Genomic DNA, 19231 nt, shown 5'->3' with positions numbered 1-19231 from the left:
TCTGGTGAATTAAAAAAAAATAAAAAATAAATCCTGTGTAAAAATGTCAGTTTTGCTGTAAGTTAATTGGCCTATTTTACACATATAGATACAGATATGAAACACACCTCTCTCTAGATATCAGTATTAGCATCGGCTGTTTGAAAAACCCATTTTGGTTGACCACTAGTTATGATTACATTCAAAATGTCCAGTTATTTTAAGTGCAAATTCCATTTTATTTTTTGCAAACATTATGGGAATGTTACTTGAATGTTATCTGAACCATATTAGACAAACATCCAAATAAAATGTTTCAGGAAAATGTTCCATAAATAATTTTTTTGTGCAGACAATTTGAGAACTTTATTAAAGAACAGAGAACTTTGAATGAACATTCTACTGGAAGAATATTTGTTCATAACTTTGAGAGAAACCCAGTCCTGATGAAATTCTTTTCTCTGTGTGTGTTTTATGGACACAGTGTTGTTAAATACTATGGCAGCACAGCAAGCACTGCAGAGGGTTCAAGGTTATTTAAACAAGACCTATGTATGCTATGGGTCAACATGTTTACTGTGCTGCATATCTCTACTTTGGTAAAACTATACTATGTCATGAGCGTGGGATTACCAGAGGGGCTTGAGTTCAGATGTAACATTGGACATTGTGTACTGGGCAACACGCTTACCCGGCTAATTTTATACCCAAACCTCATGCTTATGGGTCATACGATACACACATTAACAACATGGTCTGGCTAAACAACCCGTACAGGAATGTACAATTGCTAAACGTACTTTGCAACCCAATATAATATATATATCCACTGAAATAAATGTATGATTTACTTTGAAACAATTTTTATTCTGAATTTCTCAAATGATTACAAAGAACCAGTACTATAACTGAATGACACTGAATTATATGTGACATTTAGAAATAAAAGTACTAAAATTTACTCCAATAACCCTTGTTTTAATTGCCATATTTTTTAAAAATCTTGATGATCACGGACAAACATGTTACATAACTATCCTGCTACATGTATTAGTCAATACTCTAAAAATGCATGGCCCCATGACATCAAATTAATTCATTAAATAATAACTGTGCTTTAACTTGTCACACTGCAGGACTATATCTAGATACGCACTTCCTCTTATTCAACTTCTAATCAAAAATCTTGATGCTTATGGACAAACAGTTATCTATAGGCTCTCCTGTTATGTTTTTGTCAATACTGTAAAACCGTAATAAATTAATATGTTATCTGAATGCAAAAAACTTTAAGAAGAGTTACTTTTCAAAGCTCACTATGAATCAGGTGCTGCACTTGTGCATAACGATGCATAATGATGATCATATGAGATCTCGTGAATGAAATTCGGAGTTGAAATGTTCTAGAGCTCCATCGCGAATGCTGTACAAACAAGCGCGATTGCGATCGCCTTTGGCCACGAGTGCGCAAATATTTGCGCGTCGTGGCGTCGCGTGGTCTCAGTGTTTACTCAGAGAGAGGAGTTGAGGGCAGCTCAAAGCGAACCGCGTCACCTCCGTTATGTTTATTTATAAAGCGCGTTTGAGGGCACTTCCTCGGTCTATGTGGGGTCAGGCGGTACTCGCCAAATCGGATCCATAAATGAATGGTGGGCTCGACTTCCACACACGATTCCTGATTGGTCGCCGCGTCCGACCGAGATAAACAAGGCTGCGATTATATATATATAGTGGCATTTAAGAGACACTTCACGAACACTTTTACGCACGACGTTTTACGCACGCCTTAAGATGAGAGCGCATATCCAGAAAGGTCCTCAGATTCTGCAGCTGCTGAAGAAGAAGTCTGTGGGGCTTCAGCACTGCAAGCCCACATCCTCCGTGTGTGTGCTAGACACGAAGGATGCTGCGGAGAGCGCGCCCTGCGCACACAGTCTCGACTCCATCCCTGGACCAACCAACTGGCCGCTGTTCGGAAGCCTCATCGAGCTGCTCCGGAAAGGAGGTCTAAAAAGACAACACGAGGCGCTGGTATGAACCTCTTTATTGTTATCCATTATGAAACAATTGTTTTATTTGGTATATTTTACAAATATTTTAAACTTATTTATTTTAATGGTTTTAAATTTACCTTCTCATTTCTATTTATTATCTATTATTTTTAGTCCAATTAAAAAAAAAAAAAAACATTTTTTATTTGAATAATTACTTTAAACTTATTTTCATAATTACATTTTATGCATACATTTCATTTTATGCATTTTATGTAAAAGTATAGTATACAGAATAAACAGTATGCCTTGCTTATCTTTAATAATAATAATATTAATAATGATAATAAATGGATGATTTTATTTCAATTTATGTGGGATTTTCATTTATATTTTTCTTATTTATATGTACACTATAAATTAACTTTAATTTTTTTGTGAAATTAATTGAAACTTTTTTTCATTTATTTATGGTTATTGGCTATGGTTAAAATGTTCTTATTTATATATACACTATAGAATAACTTTGATGTTTAGTGAAGTTTAATGTTTTTTTTTTATAATAAATGCATTACTTTTTTGCATTCTTTTCATAACTTATAACTTATTCATTTAATTAACTTATTTAACTTATTTATGCTTATTTGAATCCCACCTTGTCCTAATAATAGTTTAAATAAAAAAATATATATATTCATTCATTCATTAATTCATTCATTTCTGTACATTTCTTCAGTTTTAAAGGTGTTTTCTCGGTCCTTCTGTGTTTTTAACCTCAGATCCATTACCATAAGAAGTTTGGGAAGATCTTCCAGATGAAGCTGGGCTCTTTTGAGTCGGTTCACATTGGTGCACCATGTTTATTGGAGGCTCTTTACAGAAAAGAGAGCAACTACCCTCAGAGACTGGAGATCAAACCATGGAAAGCCTACAGAGACATGCGGGACGAGGCTTATGGGCTGCTTATATTGTAAATATCATAATTCCTTTAAAAATGCATGTGAGATTTAATTGCTTATTTCATAACATTCTAAAATGCAAACAAATGTATTTGCAGGGAAGGAAAGGACTGGCAGCGGGTGCGCAGCGCTTTCCAGCAGAAACTCATGAAACCGACCGAAGTCATGAAACTGGACGGCAAAATCAATGAAGTGAGTTCTGCTTGAGAAATATCAAGTATAATTCACAATTAATGCAAAGACAAATTAAATGACTGCTTGGTGTCTTTATGGAAAGGTTTCGGCTGATTTGATAAAGAGGATCGGAAGAGCCCAAGTCAACGGGAAGATCGATGATTTGTATTTTGAACTGAACAAGTGGTCCTTTGAAAGTGAGTTTCATGCCATGTCTGCCATACACTGACTTACTATAATCAAATACATTAAATTTCTTTCTCTTTTGGCCTTTTAGCGATTTGCAATGTGCTATATGACAAACGTTTTGGACTCTTGCAAGACAGCATCAGCAGCGAGGCCATGGATTTCATCACTTCAGTAAAGACGGTAAATTGACCATCTTTAGACTCTATTAATAGTGAGTAACAAACAGTGAGTAACACACTCTAAAGTGCATAAGCTTTATCTACATCTCTTCTGATGCAATGCAATGCAAAGATGCAACGGGTTTCATAGTTCAAAAACAAATCTACATGGTGTTTTCTCACTTTTAGATGATGAGCACCTTTGGGCTGATGATGGTGACACCCGTGGAGCTCCACAAGACCTTCAATACAAAAACGTGGCAAGATCACACAGCGGCCTGGGACCGTATTTTTAGCACAGGTACTTAAGAGCTCCTTAATCAGTTGATGTGTAACCCATAAAGCTTTAATTTCCACTCAGGTGATGACATATGGACTTATGGCTTTCTGCTCCGGCCCCCTATAGCAGATCCATGCACACAACAAGAGAGAGAGAGTGAACCGCAGTAGTAAACGCAGTGACCTAAGTGCATGAGAATCCAGCCAAATATTTGTAGTAGCAGGAGCAGAGGGAGGGAGGGAGGGAGGGAGGAATGTTGGCGTGAGGCTGAATTACTCACAGTTTGTTGTGCTGCTGTGGCTCCATTAGTGGCGGCTCACTCGCAGCACCTGTCACACATTCACAAACACTTCACTTTCCCTGCAGCTAAACAACAGCAGCACGTGCTGTACCTGACTAGTAGTAGGGCGTTCCACACGTAGGCCTACCATTAAGACAAAAGTGGTAATACCTGAACAGTTTTTAAGTTATTGAATAGAATATTTACATTCATGCACAAAGTGCATTCGAAATATGCACAATTCCTCTGAGTATTGAATATTAAGGAAAAATGTTTTCTGAAGGATCATGTGCCAGTAAAGAGTAGACTAATGATGTTGAAAATTCAGATTTGCATCACAGAAATAAATTAAATTTTAAAATATATTCACATAGAAACCACCTACTTTAAATTGCAATAATATTTCACAATTTTTACAATATTTGTACTGTATTTTTGATTAAAAAAACTAACCCCAATGGCAGTGTACCTATATAGGTGTATAAATAAATTATGCATTTAAATTAAATCTATTTTAACAAATACTAACAAATTTACTTCTAATCATAAAATACAATGTAAGAACATACACACGTGTACACATGTCCTGTTTTAAAACTCTTTTTAAAATGTTTAATCAAAACTAATCAAGCAATCCATCATCTTAACAGCTAAACTCTACATTGACAAGAATCTGAAGAGGCACTCAAATGGCAAAACCGGAAACTTCCTCTGCGACATCTACCACCAGAGCCACCTGACCAAGAAGGAGCTGTACGCCGCCACAACCGAACTCCAGGTCGGAGGAGTGGAGACGGTACGCACTTTCATGACCCCACACCAACCAACTTGTTTTTCACTAGCTTGTTTTTGAGTCACACGCGAGCGAGCTAAGAAAACAGTTGATGTAACTCGTCTTTGTTCTGCTATTATCCTGGCTAAGATTGAACAACACACAGCTTAGTTCAATCAAGCACATAAGTCAGAAGAATGAGGCAGAGCAGGCGTAGCGTGCCGTTCAGGGAGGGACACTGTACAGCGCAGCCCAACTGACCAAGCATATCCTTCTTGTTTTCCTCTTGCAGACAGCTAATAGCATGTTGTGGGTTATTTTCAACCTCTCACGTAACCCCTGCGCCCAAGCTAAACTTTTGAAGGAGATCCAGGATGTGGTGCCTGCAGGAGAAACGCCACGAGCTGAGCACATCAAGAACATGCCCTACCTCAAAGCCTGCCTGAAGGAGTCCATGAGGTGGGCAAAATATCCTTCAACATGTGCCTAAAATAGGCTACACTGAAATGATTCGGCATAGAAACAATTTCCACTTTCGCAATTACAAAGAAACAGCAAGTAACAAATTGAATTTTGAACACTGAAATGTTATGTTCTACTGATTTCTTTCTAAAAGGTTCTTTAGATTATCAAAATGTTCTTCTACACGCTGAAAAATAAAGTTTCCAAAAGAAGGTTTTTACAGAGATGTCATGGTAGAACCATTTTTGGTTCCCCAAAGAACCTTACAGTTCTTAAAGTGACCTTTTTTTTCTTACTCTGAAGAACATTTGAATAATGTTTTCCACTATAAAGAACCTTTAGTGGTTCTATGGACGTTGAAGGTTGTTCATGTAAATGTCAATGCCAAAAAAGAACCTTTAACATTCATGGAAACTTTCCATTCCACAAAAGCTTCTATAGTGCAAAAAGGATCTTCATATTACTAAAATGTTCTTCAAAAATGAGTTCTAGTCAACTGACGTAATACTCCCGACTGGAATCTGAAAGCACATGGAAGCATGTTTATGCCTTATACACTTTCATGTTTCAGGCGACAGTCATGCGTTACAGGAAGACATTAAAGCAGGATAATGCTGAAGCATGTGCTGGGAATGTTGATGGTGTATTTGTGGGATTATCTAGCCTTGACTTGCATTAGCAGCATAACATGCCTCATACCTTTCAGCTTTCGCGCTCACGCATGCTAAAAAAAAAAAAAGAAGGAAATTCTCAGAAATTCTCAAAAGCAAGAGGGTCATTGTTGTCTTTTTTTCCCCACAGAGTTTCACCGTCTGTGCCGTTCACCAGCCGTACCTTAGATAAAGACACCGTGCTGGGCGATTATACTCTGTCCAAAGGAGTGAGTATCTCATTATTAGACCTGCTCGCTACTGCCCCCTATATGAACTCTAATGAGAGGCCTGTTGGCAGCTCCATTCTAAGACAGCATCCTAACCGATACAAGACTGATTTAAAAAGCTATAATTTAGCAGCAAAAAAAGCTCCTTTCATGACAGCACAATAGATTCCAATAAAATTTAACATTTTGATGTTAGTAATTTAATGCTCTAATACAACAAAAAAAAAATGTAACAATAGTAAAATATTTAAATAGTCAGTATTTTATTAGACACTGGTTTTTAAAATTAGATTAATTTTTTTTTTTGTTATATATAGTAATAAATGTCTAAAATTAATTAGTAATATTAGTTATAATTAACATATATTTTTAATTAGAGTTTACATATATTTTATGATAAATGAAATTAATTATTATATTCTATATACATACACTATATGTAATTGTATAATATATCCTCTTAACAATTATTTAATAATAATAATAAATAATAATTAATACATGTATTTTATTCTTACAATTACAAAAAATAATAAACTAAAATAAAAATAAAAATATAATAAAAAATTATACCTAAAATATATATACTTAATATTAAACTATAATACAAAGTATAATATATTTATATATTTTATCTTAATAAGTTACGTAAAAGAGCCACAAGACAGTAACTAGGTTGTGTCCCCGTCATTGCTTTATCATTTTGTGTGTTAAATGTGAAGATTTATAGACATTTTATGCATTGCACATGATTGAATTAATAATAATAGGGAATTTGAGTGCATTAAATTTATTTATACCTATTTCTCATGATGTTCCCAGACCGTCCTCATGATCAACAGTCAGGCTATCGCTTCAAACGAGGAGTATTTTGACAACGGAAAGCAGTTCAGACCAGAGCGCTGGCTTCAGGAGAAAAGCTCCATCAATCCATTCGCACACGTGCCGTTTGGGATCGGAAAGAGGATGTGCATCGGCCGGCGGCTCGCTGAGCTTCAAATCCAACTCACTCTGTGCTGGGTAGGATTACTGGACACTGAAAGCTAAAGCAATACTTCTAGGTCTAAATATCAGTAGATTAATGTCATTTGTTCATGCTCTTCATCTCAGATACTACGTGACTATGAGATTGTGGCCACAGATCATGAGCCGGTGGACGCACTGCACGCAGGAACTCTGGTTCCCAGCCGAGAGCTTCCCGTGGCTTTTGTCCGCCGATGAGGTATGAAAATGACTTCAAACATCTCATTCAAACCAGTTAGTAGACACTTGATGCTCCTGTGTGGATTTTGAGGCTCTTCTCTTGTGTTTTGAAACCTGTTTTGTTTGTCTTTGCAGATACTAACCTGAACGGATGACTCCATATTAATGGATCCGACACATTACGAGGCCTTTATACTGCTGCTAACCTATTGAATGTATCAATCTCACACTTATACCTCAAACTATTAGTATATAGTTTTATGATATTAGTAAATAATTCCTCTATTTATGTACTTTATTAAAATGTCAGCTTAAAATAAATATTTAAGGTTTTCCATAATTGCTGCTGCCTAGTATATTACTATAATAAATATATTTTACTAAAATATTTACTAAAATGTTTATGTAGAGATTGTAAATTTTCTATGCAATATTATTTAGTACTGAAATCGTTCCATGTACAATATTATGTTAAATCGTTTTTTCTTTTTTATATAAAAGGTGTAGAGATGCTGTACATATATGTTATAATATAAAACAGAAATGTAACATTCTATTTATGTACTCAGTAATGAATATGTATAATATGTTTAATGTTTGTCTGTATGAGTGATAAGAAAACAATGAGTGATTGTTGAAAAGAAAATTATGAGAGTCTAGAAAGTCACTGGATATTGTTCATCACTTATGTTCTTAATAAAAGTTTGAAATGAAATACTGTGGTCTGATATAAATGGAAATCAGTGAGTGTGCCACAATGAAACTACTTTGCTTTCACTTACATATGTACATATATGCCATGCCATCTGGACAGTGTAATCGTTCCATACGATAGTGAACCATGGTTTTTCAATGTCTGATAAAATAATCTTCAAAAAAAAAAGCTTTTATATCAGACAAAAATATGAGGAATATAATGATTATTTCTCTGTAGAAATAAAGGCTAAAGTTGATTGAAAAAAAATGTCTCAGGTTACATATGTAACCATGGCTCCTCGAGGGAACGAGACAACGAGACGCTGTGTTGAACACTATGGAGAATGGCCTCTGCGTGACCACGCTCTGAATCACGTGTAATCAGCCCAATGGAAAGACAAGATGTCATAGGCGGGTGACGTCATCAACCAGGAAGCTTAAAAGCACATGCGGCAGTGCCGGCGTTAGCCTCTAGGAATGAAGCAAGCACTGGCATGGGTGCCAGGAGTATGGCTTCAAGACGCAGTGTCTGGTTCCCTTGAGGAACCATGGTTACATACGTAACTTGAGATGTTCCTCTTCAGGAACTCAAGCTGCATCAAACGCTATGGGGAATGAGGTAAGAGGCAAGAGAACAGAAAAGCCCGGAGTGGCTCGCATATCTAGGCCATGGAACCTCTCAAAGGTGGAGGGCATGGACCATCCCGCAGCGTTGCAGATGTCTTGTATCTACACACCTGCTAAGAAGGCCTTGGAAGCCGCCATACCCCGAGTGGAGTGAGCCTCGACTCCCATCAGCGAGGGGAGGTCAGAGGACTCATAAGCCAGGTTGATAGCCTCAACTATCCACTGGCTGAGGGTTTGCTTAGTTGCAGGTAGACCCCTTTTGGGAGGACCGTAGCACACGAGCAGTTGGTCCGTCCTTCTCCACATGGCAGCTCTGTGGATGTACGTGTCCAGCGCTCAAACTGGACACATACAATTAAGCTTCTTCTGGTCAGTCTCCCGGAAGGGAGGAGGACAGAAGGCCTGCAGCACTATTGGTTGTGGTTTGACGAAGAGAAACTTTGAAATATAACCCGCTCGAGGGTATAAAAATGCTTTAGCCATGCCGGACGCAAAGTCGAGATGAGCAGGGACCACTGAGAGGGCCCGAAGGTCTCCAACTGTCTTTGGAGAAGTAATAGCCGGCAAGAAAGCCGTCTTTACAGTCAGATAATGGTCTGATATCCCCTGAATCGGCTCGAATGGAGCTTTAAAGAGAGCCTCTAATACCACAACCAAGTCCCAGGGGGGAACACGGGACCATACTGGAGGCCTCAGCCTCAGCACACCGCAGAGGAAACGTGTCAATAGGGGGTGTCTACCCACTGACTGGCTACCAAGGAGGACATGGTAGGCCGCAATGGCCGCCACGTAAACTTTTAAGGTGGAGTGGGTCAACCCTGCAGAGCACCTGGCTTGTAAAAACTCCAGAACTGTACCAACTGGGCAGTTAGCTGGGTCAAGCTGGCGGTCTCTGCACCATGAGGTGAAGAGTTTCCATCTCATGGTGTACAGTTTCCTCGTTGAGGGAGCTCTCGATTGGAGGATGGTCTCAACAACCTCGGTTGAGAGACCGGATCCTATGAGCTGTGCCCCCTCAGGGGCCACACCCATGGTTTCCACAACACCGGGCGGGGGTGAATTATCGTACCCTGCGTCTGTGAGAGTAGATCTCTCCTGATTGGAATCTCCCATGGAGAGCCGTCCGAGGAGCAAGATCAGATCTGAGAACCATACTCGGCCCGGCAAGAATGGGGCTACTAATAACAACCAAACCCCGTCCCGTCCCGTCCGTACTAAGTCTGTACCATAGCGTCCAGTCCCAGAGTAGCTGAATGAACTAGGGAGAACCAGAGGGAACATTGCGATGTCTCCTGAGTAGCAAAGAGGTCCACCTGAGTCTGGCCAAAAATTCTCCATATTTGCTTCACCACCTTGGGGTGAAGCATCCATTCCCCGGACCTCCGCCCCTGTCTTGACAGGACATCTGCTCCTACATTGAGATGTCCAGGAATATATACTGCTCTGAGTGAGAGGAGTTTGTCCGGGGACCACACAAGGATCTGGTGCGCCAGCTTGTACAAGGGTCGCGAACGCAGACCTCCCTGGTGGTTGATGTAAGAGACCACTGATGTGTTGTCGGTGCGCACCAACACATGGTGACCTCTCAGGTCTAGGAGGAAGTCTTTCAATGCTTGATACACGACCAGCATCTCCAGACAATTGATATGCCATGTCAGATGGCGACCACTCCACAGACCGTGGGCAGGGTGGCCACTCATGACCGCACCCCAGCCGGTGATGGATGTGTCCGTTGCTAGTGTTATACAGCGACAAGGAGCTCCCAGCACCGGGCCCTGATTCAAGAATCAAGGTTTCTTCCACATGTCTAAGGCACAGAGGCATCGTCACATTAGTTCGATTGAGCTGCTCCCGCCCAGCAGCCCCGGGAGCTAGAAAGCAGCGAGGGAGGAACCACTAAAACGCCGCCGCTTGTTTACGGGCCTCCTGGTACCTGTCGACAACTGAGTTGACAGCATCGCCAAACAGGCCTAAAGTCGCAAGCGGAGCATCCAGGAGGAAGACCTTATCCTTTTCTCTCCTTTTCTCTCCGCTGCCACCATTGCCACCATAGACCACTCAATGGCACGAACAGTCTCCTTGGTGGTGCGGAGAGCGAGATCAGCAGTTCGTCTTAACTCCGCGATGTTATCGGAGTTAAACTCGTCACCCTCATCCAGCTCCTTAAGCAGGTCTGCCTGGTACGCCTGTAACAAAGACATAGTGTGCAGATACACACCGGCCTGACCTACCGCCGCGTACCCCTTGCCCACTAGCGCTGACGTTGTGCACAGCGGCTTGGAGGGCAGTGCCAGAGCCTTCAGGGACGATGCCGCACCTGGGGACAGATAGCTGGCTAGCGTCTGTTCAACCCGGGGCATCACCCTGTAGCCATGCTCACTCAACCCTGCCACATTCCCATAATAGTCAGAAGCAGGGATGAAGAGGCGGGCCTAGAAAGGCTTAGCCCACAACCTCGACACCTTGGTGTGGAGGTTGGGGAAAAATGGCAGGCTCCAGGGTTGGAGGTGGTGGCCTTGACCGCAAGTAGCGTTCATCAAGCCTTCTTCACTGTGGCTCAGCTTGACTCTCAGCGGGCCAATCGATCTTTCATTTGGCTACCGCATAAGTTACCACCTCCAACAGCTCCTCGTACTGGGGCAATAGAGGGGGCAAGACCTCGTCGACACTCTCCACGTCAACCTCCCCAGAGGAAGACAGGCGAAGGGTCGAGACCTCACCCCGGGAGGAAGTAGCTGCAGTGTGGGCTTCCTGAACCCAGAGATTGGGCAGATCTGGTGGGTGAGGAAGAAGATCTAACTGCAAACCCCACGAATGCAGCTGCCGCTCTGCCGCTCTGGCTCGGCGGAAGTGGGACCAGCACCATGAGGAACGCTGGCGAAGGCTCCCTTCTCAAAGAGAGCCTTCCGGGAACGAAGCAGATGCAGTGGGAGACGCTCACAATGCTGACAGTCGGCCCCCTCGAGAGCCGACTCTGTGTGCTTCACCCCCAACCAAGCCATGCATAGACTGTGTGTATCCCCGCTCGTGATGTAGCGTGGGCAGGGAGGAAAACACAATCTATAGCGCGACTCGGTCTCGCCCTCCTCTTTATATTTCTTTTTCTCTTTTGCCTTGGGCATGATGGAGCTTATTATGGTTGTGAAACTGGACAGACAACAGTAAATAAGACTCACAACACAGATTGACTGACAACACACAGAGCGCTTGCTGAAATTACAGAAGGCTAACGCCAGCACGTGCTTTTAAGCTTCCTGGTCGATGACATCACCCGTCTACAGTATGACATATTGCCTTTCCATTGGGCTGATTACTCGTGATTCAGAGAGTGGTCACGCAGAGGGCGTTCCCCATAGCGTTCGACACAGCTCGAGTTCCCGAAGAGGAACTGGATGTTCTATTCAGACATGCCTTGTATGTGTGTGTGTGTGCGTGTGTGTGTGTGTGCACATATTCTGCTCACCAAAGCTGCATTTATTTGATAAAAATACAGTAAAAATCTCAAAGAAGTGTTTTCAATTTGAATATATAGTAAAATGTAATTTATTTCTGTGATGTGCAGCTGAATTTTCGGCATCATTACGCCAGTATTTAGTGTCACATGATCTTCAGAAATCATTTTAATGTGCTGAGTTGCTGCTCAAGAAACAATTATTATTATTATCAGTGTTGGAAACATTGAATTTCAATGAATAGAAAGTTTAAAAATAGCATTTGTTTGAAATATAATTTTTTTTGTAATGTTACAAATGTATTTAAATGTGTTACCTGTGATCAATTTAAAATCCATGCTTAACACCTTTTTCTTTCCTTCTTTCTTTCTTTCTTTCTTTCTTTCTTTCTTTCTTTCTTTCTTTCTTTCTTTTTTCTTTTTAACAGTTTTAAGTTTTGAATGACAATGTAACAGTTTCCAAAAATATGTGAAGCAGCACAACTGTTTTCAACACTGATAATAAGAAATGTTTCTAGAACTTTCTTTTTAGTATTTATTTTTTTATGTTCTAATGTCAGTGAAGCATCTTATTCTGAAAGGTAAAATATAATAAATACAAGTAATATTATTCAATAAAAATAATATTAAAATAATAACATGAATGTATCTCTATATTATTGCTGTTGTTGTTGTTGACCTGTTCTCGGGGGTTCATGGGGTGGATGGGGGTGTTTGGGTTAATTGGCCACTCTGAGCCTGTCAGCTGACACTGGACTGACACAGATTCAATAATGTCATCGTGTTCTGGTATTTCACAAGCTATGAACCTGATGTTTTGACCGAAAGGCACACAAAACACTGCCAAGTGATATAACAGCAACTACTGTAACTTTAACCCCAGTTTCACAACGTCCCTTTGCTTAGGCCTGATGCCAGTGTCGTTCACCTCGAGTCATGTGGGTTTAGAGCAAAAACAAACTCACTACGCCAATAAAGCAATGCAATAAAGTCAAATGCCTGATTGCCGCTCGTGTTTATAGTAGTGCCACAATTAAAGTCGAGCACTGACTGAATCATCCAAACCTAATGTTTTTTTAATTAATTTTTTTTTTTTTTTTTTTACGTGATCTATACTGTAACTGTAATGGAATGGCATTACTGTTATTAAATCGTCATGTTCTTGTCTTATAAGTTTTCCTACGAGTTATTGCAGGATGTGTTTATCCCATAGTAGAGCTGCTGACGCAAGACTGGATTCCTGCTTGATCAATGCCAAACTAAAACAACACGTTCAACACTGACATTATTCAAATCCTGAGATTGGCAGAAATTCTGTGAGGTTTTCCAGTTCACTTATGGGATGAAAAAATATAGAATTCCAAGAAAAATACACCGTAGTAATCAACAACTTTTGATACATTTAATAATAATAATAATAATAATAATAATAATAATAATTATTATTATTATTATTATTATTATTATTATTATTATTATTATTATTATTATTATAGTAATAATATGGATGCAAATATTCATTCAACCCTGTACAGCAAATAAAATAAATGTGAAAATATACAAACATGGGCAAAAACTATTTTTTCTAAAATATATTTCACAATACATTTAAATCAAGATATTTTCTACCAATATATTTTGGCCAGTTTTTGTATAAAGATGTTTTAAAAATATAAAAATATTTTTAAAAGCATTTCAAAATATATTTTTCCCTCAATATATTGAAATGCAAGAAAATACATTCACATATGTAATATTTATAGAAAATTATTAATTAATGAATAATTAATTTATTAATTATGTTTTAAAAAATTACACATTATTAAATCATTTTAAATCTAGTTTTGATCTTAATGTAGGTTATTGTAGAACTGGATATATTAGATTGCATTTTCCTGCCCTTGAGATACATTTTGAAATATAATTTGGTATATGAAGGTTGAAACTAAATAAATAAATAATATATCAAAATATCCTGAACAAAATGTATCACAGTTTCTACAAAAATATGAAGCAGCATGACAGTTTTCAACATTGATAATAATCAGAAATGTTTCTTGAGCAACAAATCAGCATATTAGAATGATTTCTGAAGATCATGTGACACTGAAGACTGAAGTAATGATACTGAAAATTCAGCTTTTTTATCACAGAAATAAATTACAATTTTCGATATATTCAAATAGAAACCAGGTCTTTTAAATTGTAATAATATTTCACAATATTACTGTTATTACTGTATTTGGTCAAATCAATAAATAAATAATGCACCCCATTCAAAAAAAAAATAACTCAAAAAAAAAAATAATAACACAAAAAACTAACTTATAAAAAAAAATAAAATACTTTACACAAACTTAAAAAATTAATAAACTTCAAAAACCCATTTTTTATATGTATTATCAGCGGTCTCCTTATCATTCATGCTTTCTTACTGTATACACAGCAATTAAAGTGGAAGCTTTCGTAATCTTCAAAAGGTCATTCACTTCAAGACATCTTTAATCAGAGGCAGATAAATGTGAGTATAATCTCTGTATGGGCTAACTATATACTACATCTAGTAGTAGGAGAAGTGTTTAAAACCATTGTACAGTATATTTGGTTCATTCTAATATGCGGTGAGTTTAAAAATCACCCTGTGGCCTTGAATTCAGCACTAATCCTAGTGAAATTGAGCAATACCTACTTGTAATACTTTCAATTACTTTCTGACATGTGAAAGCATGATCATTTGGGAAACTGTAAAATATGAATACTGTGGCTTTAAAACATATTTTTCTGATGTGACGTGAACTGGAGGTACTTGTGATGCAACATGATGCCACAATATTAAAGTGTAAAAGGAAAATCGCATATGTTGTTTTAAAACTGCAGTGATGTAGTTGCAATATTTCACAAAATTATGTGCAAAAACATAGTATAGGAGACCACTAAATGCATCATAGTGCATTATTGTGCATTAAATTCATTATTTGTCAACTTTCACAGGTACCAAACGATCTAACATGCAATTTAGATTAAAAAAAATATATATATCCCTCTGATCTACACGAGGTCTTTTTTCGCTTATGGAATGGAGATTTTAAGGCTGAAGCCGCCCTCTAGTGTCTGTTTAGAAGTAGTACAACAGTAGAGTGTTTATTATAGGAGCATTATAACTTTTACGAAAGCACACTTTACTCTAATTTATTATTAATTATTATACATCACAAAGAAAGAAAAAAAAAAAAAACGAGTCAAGTTCAGAATAAGCTCCGGAACATTTTTATAACCAACTTCTTACTTGGATATTTCAAATCCTATGCATTTGCTGGCAATTTTGACGGAGGCGCTTCTGTCATTTTACAATGGATAACTTTATTACATGTTCATTTATTGATATCCATGTAAACAAATGTGATTTCGAATGTACTGTAAATCACATTTATGTATATGTGCATTTTTCAAGTTTTTTAAAAATATTTGTATATGTTTTTGAACAAAGTCTCGTGAAGTAAATACTGTAAAATTGTGAAATATTATTACAATTTAAAAGCATTATATTGTAAAATGTAATTTATTTCTGTGATGCAAAGCAGAATTTACAGCATCATTACTCCAGTCTTTCCGTGTCACATGATGAAAACATTCTGATATGCTGATTTGCTCCTTAGTTTATTAATGCTCAGTTATTAATAATAGCTCTTATTATTAATGTTGAAAACCGTGTCTTGCTGTGTTTTTTTTTTTTTTTTTTTTTTGTGGAAATGGTTTTTAAAATATATTCAAATATTGACATATTAGAATGATTTCTTAAAGATCATGTGACACTGAAGACATATAAATGCAGTCTTGGTGCGCATAAGAAAAAATTATTTCAAAAACACTAAAAGTAGTTTTAATTATTCAAAACTTTTAATTTTCATTTGGGCTGTGCAATACAATTTATTAAAATAATGCACAGGGAAAAAAATTAAATAACTGAAATAAAGGAAATTAAGATATGTATTGCAAGCAAGAAATAAAAAAGGAATCAAATGCAAAAGTGAAAAATCTAGAATCACTTTTAATTACATCTGTGCATTATAAAGCAGTGCTGCAAAATGTCTATAAAAAGTGCAATATAACCATGCAGCTATGATTATGAAAGAAAAACAGTACATCAATCAAAACTATAAAACTTTAAGCCTTTAGATGAAAAGCTAATGATCAAATGTTCTTCTCCATGATCAGAAATATGGCTCTAGTCATCCAGATCATCCACTTGATTCAGACTGAGTACAGTATGCACCAGGCTTAATTCACCCATGCTGAAGGTAAGACAGTGAAACAAAGCCACAATATCAACGTTGATGAACCACAGTACGAATCAACGCTGAAATGCTGGCTGGGAGTGTGGTAAAGTTGGTTTTATGTTGGACATTCGTCAGACATTCGCTGAGCAAATTAAAGGACTGTCTCAAAAGTGCATGAAAATAGTAAAAAAAAAAAGAAAAAAAAATGGATTCCAAGATTCGAAAACATGCAAAGCATCATGCAAATAAAATGTAAATATGTGTATTAAGTGGACAGCTGTGGATGGGATATTCACTATGAATTGTAACATTGTTATTACATTGTATTGCAACATTTTCTTTTAACTAGAAACAGGAGTTGATATGGCATCTGTAATATATTCAGTAACACATCATACATGATTTGGATTTTTGTCTATTTTTAATGAATTTTTCAATTATTCAAATCTATATAATTTCCTGGTCATGTGACCTGATGATGTCACACCAGCTGTAATATCTTCACACACACCTGACACACATCATACATCACTTGTATTTTGGAAATATGATTTTGTGTATCTTTTGTGAATTTTCCAAATATTTAAATCTATATAATTTCCTGGTCATGTGACCTGATGATGTCACACCAGCTGTAATATCTTTACACAATCCTGACACACATCATACATCAAAAATAAATAGTATGGTCCCTAATGTTATTTTTTTTCCCAAACTAGGTGGTTTAAGTTTCTTATTAACTGAAAATACCTATTAAACAAAAGAAGTGATTTGAGTTTCTAATTTTTAAACAAAAAAATAACATGAAAATCCCTATCAAACTGTCCCTTTTTCATATGCAAATGTTATTAGCTGGGTATCTAATTTTTAAACACAATTTTACACTTCACTCATATCTTATCTGGAAGAAACTTAAACCACCTAGTTTGGGAAAAAAAATAACATAAGCTGCAAATCTCATCATGTTATTATTTTTGCATGTCAACCTTTCAGTAAAAATGGTTAAATCTGTAACTCTGTAACTGTAATCTCCAACTGGAATGGTTTTGTAAGTGATATTCCCCAGAAGATAGGTTGGTCATTACTTCACAAATACCTGATAACCAACAAAATGACAAATGTTACCCCTTTCATGCATGGTGTCCACTACAGTGGACAGATATTTGGAAGCCATTTTGAACCATTTAATTTGTAGCACCATGTCCCAAAAACATTGTTTTTTTTTTGTTTTTTTTTTTTTTGTTTTTTTTTGCTTTGCTTTGAGATATTGCATAATTTAAAAAAAAAAAAAAAAAAAAAAAAAGCAGAGGGAAGAGGAGATGCACCAAGAACCTCAGGAATACGTGTTAAAAAATGTTATTCTCAGAAAACCAGACAGGTACAAAAAAAATATTTTTCAGCTAAAAAGGATATCAGAAATACTTTCATCCAGATTTTAACAATATTTTTCTGGTATATTTTTTCCTGTGACAGAAAATATATCTGTCCACTACAATGGACGTCAAGCACCAAAGTTTATAATTCTGCCTGTGCCTGTTCTGCCTTATTTTGTATGTTTTATGATATAATTTACACTTTGAATGGTTTTATTGAACAGAAATATTAAATAGTCTTCAGATTTGGTAATTTATTGCAATACTTACAGTCTATATTTATGTATTAGGTCCTATAAAAGTTAGGTATGTATACTGTATGAGTGCAGGGATATGTGTGCATGATTGCGTTCGAGTGTGTGATTGGAGGGTGTGTGTGTGTGTGTGTGTGTGTGTGTGTGTGTGTGTGTGTGTGTGTGTGTGTGTGTGTGTGTGTGTGTGTGTGTGTGTGTGTGTGTGTGTGTGTGTGTGTGTGTGTGTGTGTGTGTGTGTGTGTGCTTGTGTGTGTATTTGTGCTCATCTGTGTATGAATAGGCTTTTCACCCCTACCCTATCCCACATTTCCCCATCCACACACACTCTTACCTTTTGTTTGTTACACTTCACGTTTCTGTGCTGTCATGACATAGCTTGTTGTTATTTAATGTTCTTATACATATTCATACCATTTGCTCATAGTAAATGTTTTTTAAAAACATGTTTTTTTAAAGACCACACATTAAGTTCTATTGATTCACTTTTTATACCTTTGATGAATGTTTTCCACTACAGTGGACCGATATGTAACTCAAATATATTGACAAAAAGTTATTGCCATGATTTTTCACTTGTTTAAAAGAAAAAATATATATATATACATGTAAAAAAAAAAAAAAATTACTTTGTGATTTAATAATTCATGCATGAAAGGGTTAAGTTGATTCATAGATTTTAAGCAGATAAGAGCTCTCCTATAGAAGAATGATATTCCAGCTGTACTTTCCATTCAGAGAACCCTGAAAACTCTTTACACTTATTTTGAAATTGCTCACACAATGACATTTTTACTTGATTTTATTATTTTTTTTTATCTTATTTAAGTGAATTTTGAATTTACGTAGAGATTTTTTTTTTCATTATTGTGAAAAGGAAAGTGACATTTATTTCATAAACTTTATTATTTTTTTTTCTTTTTGAAAATATATTTGTTGTTTTTAGACAATTATTTGAATTATTTAAAACATTTTTACTGCTTGGTCATGTGACCTGATAAGTATTTAAGTAGTAATGTAGTCTTTTTTTTTTTTCATTTTTTGAGAAATTTATAAAACAGGAATTTTATGTAGAAAATTTAAGAACAATCATGATTTGGTTAGGGCTTTTCTTTATTTTTAGAAGAGTGGAATGTATGCAGGAACATCAATGAGACAATCAAATCAGGATATGATCCCCAATCAGTCTTGAACCTGGGTCCCCCTGAGCTAACAGGCCTCAACTTCCT

General features: G+C 36.9%; 1 protein-coding gene across 1 annotated transcript; it reads left to right on the top strand.

Annotated features, from left to right (window-relative positions):
- Positions 1–1581: 1581 nt before the first annotated feature.
- On the top strand, positions 1582–8042 carry LOC109061668 (1,25-dihydroxyvitamin D(3) 24-hydroxylase, mitochondrial-like). The gene is made up of 12 exons (XM_042726659.1): positions 1582–2010; positions 2750–2940; positions 3028–3121; positions 3207–3300; positions 3381–3472; positions 3640–3751; positions 4661–4806; positions 5075–5241; positions 6046–6124; positions 6947–7144; positions 7235–7346; positions 7463–8042. The coding sequence occupies exons 1-11, from the start codon at positions 1771–1773 to the stop codon at positions 7343–7345; spliced, it is 1524 nt and encodes a 507-aa protein (XP_042582593.1). The 5' UTR covers positions 1582–1770; the 3' UTR covers position 7346; positions 7463–8042.
- The last annotated feature ends 11189 nt before the right edge of the window (positions 8043–19231 follow it).

This window comes from Cyprinus carpio, chromosome B6, assembly GCF_018340385.1.
Source record: "Cyprinus carpio isolate SPL01 chromosome B6, ASM1834038v1, whole genome shotgun sequence".
In the NCBI taxonomy this organism is placed as follows: Eukaryota; Metazoa; Chordata; class Actinopteri; order Cypriniformes; family Cyprinidae; genus Cyprinus; species Cyprinus carpio.
This window is presented reverse-complemented; position numbering and strand designations above follow the sequence as displayed.

What these genes read in the sequence shown, in the direction of transcription:
- LOC109061668 (XM_042726659.1), top strand. Translation starts at nt 1,771, where the DNA reads ATGAGAGCGCATATCCAGAAAGGTCCTCAGATTCTGCAGCTGCTGAAG. An exon ending in GCTTATGGGCTGCTTATATT is followed by an intron (nt 2,941 to 3,027) that starts GTAAATATCATA and finishes ATGTATTTGCAG; the next exon opens with GGAAGGAAAGGACTGGCAGC. An exon ending in TCATCACTTCAGTAAAGACG is followed by an intron (nt 3,473 to 3,639) that starts GTAAATTGACCA and finishes TCTCACTTTTAG; the next exon opens with ATGATGAGCACCTTTGGGCT.